This window comes from Ahaetulla prasina, chromosome 2, assembly GCF_028640845.1.
Source record: "Ahaetulla prasina isolate Xishuangbanna chromosome 2, ASM2864084v1, whole genome shotgun sequence".
Lineage (NCBI taxonomy): Eukaryota > Metazoa > Chordata > Lepidosauria > Squamata > Colubridae > Ahaetulla > Ahaetulla prasina.
Window position 1 is genome coordinate 136,804,814 of NC_080540.1, and position 9,604 is coordinate 136,814,417.

General features: G+C 44.1%; 1 protein-coding gene across 1 annotated transcript; it reads right to left on the reverse strand.

Annotated features, from left to right (window-relative positions):
- Window positions 1-515: 515 nt before the first annotated feature.
- NPTX1 (neuronal pentraxin 1) lies at window positions 516-6,152 on the reverse strand. Its single transcript, XM_058171296.1, has 5 exons — window positions 5,703-6,152; window positions 5,136-5,343; window positions 3,958-4,202; window positions 2,827-3,006; window positions 516-737 (listed from the first exon to the last, which is right to left on the reverse strand). Exons 1-5 carry the CDS (start codon window positions 6,150-6,152, stop codon window positions 516-518), a joined length of 1,305 nt encoding a protein of 434 aa, XP_058027279.1.
- Window positions 6,153-9,604: the final 3,452 nt, after the last annotated feature.

The following is a 9,604-nucleotide window of genomic DNA, read 5'->3' on the forward strand; positions in this document are numbered from 1 at the left end:
AGGAGAATGGCTACTTAAAAGACATCGAGTAGAGTAGGAATATATAGAGATAACCTTTAAAAAGTAGATGCAGATGAAGACAGATGTGCTGAAAGAGTTGCACCAGCCCAAAGGCACTCAGGCTTCAAACGAAGTTGGCAAGCCAGAAAAATCAGACCATTCATCTCGTGACGTCATAAAGCAGTGGGAGGAAAGCTAGGAACCTTCTCAGGGGGTGGTGGCTGTTGTTGTTTTGTGGTGTGTTTTTTTTTTTTTTTTTGCCAGTTTGCAAAGTTCCCACTGATCTAAGAATGGTATCCAGAAATTCCATTTACATTTCCTAGATTCCTAGTCTTCCCTCCCCCCCCCTCTAATAAAATACCGGTTCTTCAGGACAAGTAATATGATTTTCAAAAATGACAGGAAAAAAAAAAAAAGGAAGGCAAGTTGTCTGTAAAACATTCCTGGATGAGAAGAATGTCTGTTCACCCGGGGTTGAGTGGATCTGGGAGAGGGACGGGGAAAGAATGGCAGATTTAGTTGATCTGACGGCAGGCTTCAAATGTCCATTTGGTGGCTCCACCATAAATATCAATGTTAGTCTCAGACCAGGCTATGACACTACCAGGCAGGGCTTTGGTGCTGCAAGTAGCCAAGTTGTAGACCTCCCCCGGGGTGAGCTTTCGGTCCCAGATGTTGAAGTGGGCCAGTTCTCCCACAAATGCCTGGGTGGCATCAAATCCACCACCAAGTGTATCCTTGAATGGGAAAAGAAAATGAAGATCAAAGGTTTGAAAAGGTCATTCTCTGCAAATAGGTAGAGCATCGTGTACACAAGGTGCTTTTTCCTTCTCCAGAGAAGGAACCCAGCATCGACCATCTTAAAACCTAGTATAATAAACACTTGAAATGAGCCAGAAAGCTTTTTGGATAGCAAGGAAAGATTAGCTAGAATAGACTGCATTAAAGAAGCTCAATAGGAAATTGAATAAAGGCAAGAACATCAGTCACTGAAGTGCATTTTCTGTAGAATGTATTCCCAAAACTAGAAGCTTTGGTTACAAGTTCTAATATTGCTGGTGTGCCTCGAAGAATGAAGATTGCTCTCAAGAAGATCCATCCAATTGCTATTTCTTTGCTTAGTAATCAGCTACAAGAATTGCTTTTTCAATGCCCAGATTTTTAAATAGCTATAGATTGAATTGGTGTTCTTTCACACTATATCTAATTGGCTATATTTATTTTTGTTCTTTCTGCTGTAATTTCGTTCTGCTATGGAATAATGTGTATCAATACTTCTGAACCAATTTTTAAACTTATATGTACCCACATCTGAAGAAAGTTAGTGGTAGTGGTGAGGAGATCAAGAAACAATAATTGAATTCATTATTCCCCCCCACCCCATGAAATCTCTGGCTACACAGTTTCCTCAGGTGGATGAGTAGCATTGTTAGGGAGAATTTATCCATGTTATTTGGATAGTAAGATAAGGAAAACAGCTGCCTGCTTTTATGAAGTGGGAGGGGAAGAATCTGAGATGATTTGGGATGAATAATTACATGGAAATATTCAGGTCAGTCTGAATCTATGATCTGATGACCAAAACTCCCCAAATATAGTGCTGTCATAAAGCAGACACTTCTGTGTAAATCCCTCTTTCCCTACCTAATACCCTCAAAATATATTGGAACTGCAACACACAGGTAGCTGAGAAATGAATGATTACAACTGAACATATCCCAAAAGTACAAGTTAGCAAACACTGGTACAGATTACTGGTTAGTAGTTTTGGTGCCTAAATCTTATTGCAGAAGAAATCTTGAAAATATTATTTGTGTGGTGAAAGATCTATACTAATGTATTTTATAATATGCAGTTGTATGTAGAGATGTGTATTCTAGAGCTTAAATAGGTGTCGCAAAAAGAAACGGATTAGTCTTCTTTAACTCCTACGCATTCTGGACTCCTCTCCATTTAAGAATTTTTTCCCTACCATCTCACCAGTCCACCAACCCTAATTTCTCTTCTGCTATTATTTTGAACAAATTAAATTCTACCATCTTTAGTATTGGGGAACAAAGCTTGGAAATTCTAGCAGAAGTCTGGGAAATCTATTCATATCTAACCAATTAAATGCTGAAATTCGGGGCAACTTTGCTGCAAGAAACCTTATAATAGATGAATAAAGCATGCTTTGGCTGTGAGGTATTTTGATACGATCAGGGTCATGTTAGCACCAGGAGCCTATGACTAGTATTATCAGAGCTAAAAGAGAAGAACACAAAGCTCTCCAGTGCCCACTGATTTCAGTACACACGCATACACAATCTGGAATTGAATGGGATCCTGTATCAGCTTGGAAGGGCAAATCCAGAAGTACTGAATGCAATTAAGACCAGAAGTGGAGGTTTTCTCCTTTTCTAACATTTAGCACCTTCTTCACCAGTCTTTATAGGAAATGACAGCAAATTACTGCAAGGATGAGCTGACCATTATTTGCTGTAGATCACTGGGGGATCTGCAGTAGATGGACATGGATTTTTTTTTAAATAGCAGTAACTATAACTCTTCCTCCACCAAAGGGTATTGCAGAACTGAAAAATATGTGGAGGGTGGTTAGGAGGGATAGCCAGGAGTCTTTTTGTATGTCTATTAGAAGATTGCGAATGACATTCAGTTCTGTCATTCAAAATAATTTTTTGGACTTCACATTCTTTAATTATGTGTGTTGCACATGGTCCCAATTGGTGGATCTCAAGATTCTAGTTCTAAAAGCCCACAAGTCCGACTTCTGTTTATCCCTGCTGCAGAAGATGGTCATTTCCTGTCATCACTGCACAATCTTACCTGTTCCTGCCCCAACACTAGGACCCCTTGGGGTTTGATCGGGTGATAAGGGGCCAGGTTTTCCCCATTGCCTCGCTGGGTGCCATCCTGATAAGCTTCCCAGACACCATCCCGGGTTGTCCATGCAATGCAGATATGGTGCCATTTCCCATCATTAATGACAAAAGGAAGCTTTGCTACCTGAGGAAAGAAAAATGAGAATTGCTGCAGATATGCATTTTCCCAAATATATTGTGCACTGTATTGGAGATCTGGTTGCTGTTGTATTTACTAATAAGATGGGAACGTTGTCAAATCTCCATAGTAGCCATGGGACATTTTGATCTCCATTTATATTATCTGAAGGATAACAAAAGTTTGCGATCTAAACAAAAGGCACTTATCTGGGATCGATCCTATTGAATTTAATAGATTCACTTCAGAGTATCCATGAACAGAATTGCATTGGAAGTACAGTTTATGAGGATTTGTTTTAAGTTCTAGGACACAGAATTAGATTTGCAGGTTTAAATACTATGACAGGAAACAGATCTGAAAATATTGTCATGTATTTCTACAATTCTGGAAATCTGAGAAAATGAGAGTTGACTTCTTCAGTATTTAAAAGAGAATGCATTTGTTAAGCCTCAGAAGAGTGTCTTGCTTGAGTTGGAATATAACTTGATAAATTTGGGGAGGCACAGTGTAATTGAAAGGATGAAACAAACAAGTTGGATGTATTATGAAAATATGCAAGTTTTCACTAAAGTTAGAAGTTCTCTTTCTTTGAAAAAATTCTTTAAAAATTACATTGTGTACAACAGCCCTTCTTTAAATGTTGGTCAAATCAAATGGTTTAATTCAGAATGATATAAAAAGCTAGATTTATTTTACTTGAGAATACATTGAAGTTTTTTTTAAAGACTTATCTTGTGTTCTTACTTTAAAAATAGAACTGTGTTTTAATACCAGCACTTACGGTAATTATTTAGCGCTAAAGATTTGCAAACACATTCTTCATGTCCAAATGATATTTGGAGAACAAATGCAAAGTTTTCATTGTTTATCTACACACTTAATTAGTAATTTGCCTCCTTTAATTTTTTATTTATTAATATATGCATATTTCCTCAATAAAAGAATGACACTTACCTTGTCATTGATAAGGATCTCCATAGGATTATTACCCCATTCAATAAGTACCAACTCATTGGCTTGTCCAGGTACTGCATAAGAGAAAGGTGTGCCTACTCCTGGAGAGGCATTTGATTTTATCCACATACAAATTGTGAATGCATACATCTCTGGCAAGCTTTTCTTCACTTTTGCGTACATGTAATTGGTTCTCAAAGGGAAGGTCAGCTGAAATTTATCTGTTGGCCTATTATCTTTCTGACCTGGAGGAAGACAAGAAAGGGTGTTTGCTCTGTGTCTGCAGAGTTACTAAGGCTATAATGCTACATTCATTTGTCAGGAAGCAAGTTTAATGAGGCTAATTTCTGAGTAGACATGCACAGTATTACGAAGTGTTCTACTAAGACAGTGCCAAAAATGGAATGAAGCTTTGTAGGATTGCCTTGATCACTTCTCAGTATCAATACTACCACATAGACCTGAACAGTTTATCTTAGAATTTATTTCCTTTCTTTCTTTCTTTCTTTCTTTCTTTCTTTCTTTCTTTCTTTCTTTCTTTCTTTCTTTCTTTCTTTCTTTCTTTCTTTCTTTCTTTCTCTTTCTCATTATATAATGAGCCTTAAGATGGCAGTATTCAAATCCCTCTAACATATTTCAGCACAGTAATCCTAATCACATGGACAGCAGTTAGAGAAAAGACTCTTTTTCTCATTTCTCTCTTTTTACTCTTAATGACTTTTTATATCTCTATCACGGTATATATACACACACAGTAGGAGTGAGGAATGTAAATGGATGCAGTGATTTTACTGGAGTCTGAAGGGAAAAAAATACTCCTGCTTGTTCTAGGTCACTTAGAGGATAGAACTCAATCTATATAAATCAGTTATATTATGACGTGCATTGGGTACTATCTGCTAGGACACTTCACTAGTGAATAGTATTTTTTTCCAACATTGGGCCAATATTATCTTAGACAAATCACATAGAACCTATTTATTGCCCTTCCCAATTGCATAAACTCACAATTCACCCCAGACTAGTAAGTGCCGCCACTAAGGAATGTAAATTACAGTGAAGTATGTGTGCGTGTATGTGTGTGTTAGGAAGGACATACGGGAGCCACTCTCCTTCCTGCAAGTGGGCCACTATTCAGAAAAAAAGCCCTACACCTATTTCAATCCAGGTTGCTTTACCTTTCTCTAAGTCAGTGATCCTTTGGTGAAGGGAAGTTAAGGTGCTCTCTATTTTCCCTCTTTCTTCAGACTCATTCTTGGAGTTGTACTTTCCTTCTTCCAGGCTGTTAATTCGAGAGAGCACTTGCTTTTCTAAATCATCAATGTTGTTCTGAAGTATATCCTTCAGGGAATTGGTTTGGCTCGAAGAATTCATCCTACTGAATTGCTGTGCAAGGTTGGGGGAGAAACAAAGAGAGTAAGTGGCTTGGGGAAAACCAAATTAACACCATAGCATTATTTTTCCAGAGACTCATTCTGAGGCTCACTACTCTGACACAGCTAAACTCATGCAGAGCTTACCAAGCGAAAGAGCAGTGCCATATTAAAAAGGAACAAGTCAATCTGTTAAAGAACTGAGCGAGGAGGAACATTTTGAATGGGATGGCGAATGTTTTGCCTCCGATGTAGGGCAAAGCTGCACCATTAAAACAACACGGAAGTCAGCAAAGACTGGATAACTCACAGCGAACTCTGAAGTATCTGCTTGCCTAGATTTAAGAAATAACAGAAAGGAGAAAGTTGTACCTCCAAGTTTTCTAGCCTTATTTTGAGCGATTGCAAAGTTTGCCCAAGTTGGCTCAGTGTTTCAGCAGCTGGAGTCCGGGAGAGATCTCCCATCGTGTTTTTGGAAGAGCCGGTCTGCTTTCTGTTGGAGCCCCCACCCGTTTTAGATTCACCAGGGCCTGCTTCTAGAGTGCTTTGGCTCTCACACCTGCCCAGTTTTGTGGTCAGTTCCCTAATGGTTTCTTTTTGATTCATAATGGTCTCTTTCTGCTGGAGCACCGTTTCCCGGAGCTGTAGCACTGTGGTCTTCATATCCTCGGTGCTACCGCCGCTCTGCATAGAAGAGGTACACATGTCCATATCCACCGGTACCGAGGTGCAGATAAACCGAGTCTGTCCAAAATTCTGAGCGCATCCTTTTAAGAAGAAAAGGGAGACCAACACGAAGCTGCAGCGGACCGCGGCGAACATGACCAGAGCAAAGATCCCAAGCAACGCGGAGCTCCGGCAAAAAACGGGAAAAGGAGTTTCAGCACCATGGAACTATCCACCGAACTGCTGAGCTGATTGCGGTACGCGGGCTGCTTTTATAGAGGGCGGGAGGGGCTACAACGCCACTGACGTCATAATAGGGTGGAATCCCTGTTTAATTGCTCGGTGCCCATCGAGTTTCCTGCTTCAGGGGGTCTAAGTCCAAATAGAGGGACCCTGAGCAGGTCTGGTGACTGCACGTACTTGCTGCTTTCCTCCTTGCGATGAATGGAACAGCGCGCAGGGACAACTTGCGGGGGAGGGGAGGGGAGGGGGCGCGGCCTGCGCACGCAGGAAAGGACCGGCGCCCGGTCGGATGCGTAAGGCGTGCGCCTGTGCGGCAGAGCAGGTTGTCTTCGGACGGTGGGAAATTGCTGTTGCGGACCGCGTGCTCGAATGGTGTTTTGTTTTGTGCGGCTCTGCCGTGGGCTCCCGAAAATCCTCTCCAACAATTCTCAGAAAGTGGCCACTATGAAGTTCCTCGGGCAAAATGTAGCGTGTTATCTGGAACTGGAGGGTTAGGTTGTGAACGCATGAGGCAGGTGCGTTGGCTATCCGCCTAGGTGCAACTTTCCCGCGTGAAATGGCAATGAAATGTGTTCAAGAAAGGAGTGCTAGGGTGTCAAATGCAGGTGGGCTATCATCGGGACGGCCTTATTTCAAACATAATTTGGGATCGCAGGACATCTCCCCACCCCGTAGCTTAGGAACCCCATCCCTACCCTTCCGTAGGACCGTCTGAAGGTAGAGGGGACCGTTCAATTGTAGCCTGCATCCCAGTCGAACAGAAAACTTGTGTCTTTTGGAGGGACTGCGGAGCGGAACTTTTCTTCCCGTGTGCCACTTTGGCCGGGGGTGTTGGCTTCAGGCTTGCTACTGTACTCCGTTTGACAAGAGGACGCTAGATTTGAAAGAGTCCATTTTAGGAGGGCAAAGGAAGAGCGTGCGGCCGATCTAAAATAGTAAGAGTGAGGTGATGAGAGCGAGAGAGCCCGAGGTTTGGGCAAACTAAGTAGAGAAGCGCAGCTTTGCTAACCCGAAATCTCTCTCCGCTTCTTCACCTGCCCATGTAGAGCGGGTGAGCGAGAGAGGCCAACGTGCCTAACTATAATTTTAGTTCTCTTTTCCAATATCTTTTTCCCGGGGACAATCAAGAAAGGTTTCCTTTGACTCGCGGGGGCGGGAATTGTTCCCTCTCCACATGGGGACCGGACGGATGGAGGAGAGTCGAGGAGCGCAGTTTGGCCCAAAATGAAACTTGCTTGGGGCCCGCTCTCTTCCTCTGTGATAAAAGCAGAATGGCTCCGTTGGCGCCGGCCTGGGTTTGGGAGTGGAAAGCTGCGCTTGGGAGTTCGGCAGCGCGGCGTCCCCTCTTGCCCTCGGCCTCGCCCTAGAGGCGGGGTGCCCCCCCCCCGCTTCTTTCCCGAGCGGAAATGGGAGAGAGGAGGAGGGCGGGATGTCCGCATCATCTACTGGAACAAGAAGGACGGCATATGTTTGTAGACTCTTCCCTCCATCACCGTTACCGTCCCGCAGCCTTTCCCCGCCCTTTCCCAACCCGGCCGATCTGCTGCTAGGAAAATAACTTTCCCGCAACCCCCGCCCGCCCCGCGCCTGGGAAGCGCTTTCGGCGCTGTCAGCGGAAGGAACTCGCTCCCCCTCCTTCTGCCTCCTGGCATCAGCTCGGTTCGCCTTTCTGCAGTTGGCAAAAGCACCCGACCGACCCCCACCCCACCCCCCCTTCCCGCGCGCGGACGGCCTCCAGGCTCCTCCGAGGCTTCTCTTCCAGGCTGCCACACAACGGCCCCTCTCTTTTGCCGGGACCGACGCTTGGTCGGCCAGGCGCGACATCCTACGACGGCGGGGCTGGGAGAAGAGCGCCCTGCGCGGACAGAATAGTTCAGCTCTCCCTGAATAATACCCGGACAGAGACCGCGCGGGGTGGGGCGTGGGAGTGGGGATTAGGGTTTGAAGTCACGATTCGGACCATTTTATTCTGGGACGCATCCCTGAATCGAGCTATTGAGAAGCACCGCGCTTTTAACACCCTTCGGGTTTTTGTTTTTGATTCTGAATGCTTCTGAGAAGGGGTCAAAAGAGATTTTTCCCAGCCGTCCTTAAACCGTCCCCTGATACAGTTACAATGGAGCGCCGGCAGCACCGAATAACGCCAATAATATCCTCAAAATATCTCCTTAATCTCTTGGGTTGATTCCCCATCCAGCTTGTGGTTTGTCCTACTCCTACTCCAGAGTAATTCTACTACGTTTATGACAGTGGGAAAGTAGGTCACTCTCTCAGCTAGACTTGTTGGGCTTTGTTAGCTAAAAAGATACCTTCAGTCCCACCTCCCACCTCATGCATGGGTGGGCTTCTGGGTCATCTTAACCAAGATGAGATCGTCAACCTGTCACTCTCTAGGAATAGAGGGCTCCAGTCTGTCCTACATATTTTCTCCTCTCTCTCTCTCTCTCTCTCCCTCCCTCCTCTTTCTTTTTTCCTAGAGCAACCAAATCAGGGCTGTAAACATCTGCTCATGAAACAACAGCAACGTTTCTAAATTTCTTGGCTGCCATCTACAGCTGCCTGAATTTATGTAGCCCCACTTTTTCACTGGCAATGGGCAAAAGTACATATTTGTGTTTTTCAAGTCTATTATCTCCCTGGAAATTTTTCAGTAGATTTGAGTGAGCAGAGCAGAGAATGACAAGACAGTCTAGACCAGGGGTCTCCAACCTTGGCAACTTTAAGCCTGGTGGACTTCAACTCCCAGAATTCCCCAGCCAGCTGGGGAATTCTGGGAGTTGAAATCCACCAGGCTTAAAGTTGCCAAGGTTGGAGACCCCTGGTCTAGAGCAGGTGTGAACAACTATGCCACATTTATGACCTGTGGACTTCAACTCCCAGAATTCCTGAGCCAACCATGCTCAGGAAAGAGGCCATTATTCACCTCCTCCCTTCCCAGCCACTCCTCGCCTGCCCACTCGGGCTCCTTAGGGCCCCAACAGGAAGCAGTTGTTGGAGCTAAGCAGCCACCACGAGAAAGAGTCCATAGTTTGAGGACCCCTGATTTAGTGCAATATAAAAAATGCAAATAATTTTTCTGCGGACCACCAAAATATTCTCGTGGACCACCAGTTGGTGACCGCTGCTCTACCTGACCTCATTCAGAAAATTTAGGAACTGCTGAGTTGGATCCTCAGGCCTATAATGCACTCTTGAGTGGACTCCCTTCCCATTCTTCAACCTTGGAAAGCTGTGCTTTCTTCTCTTTTCCCTGTTGTTTCCCTCTCTCTGAAGCCAGTGTTCTTCCCATCTATTCCCTCGCAGTACTTTTCTTCTGTTTTGAAAACTTTAGATTCAAATGTAGCAACTAATCTCAAGGTTGGGGT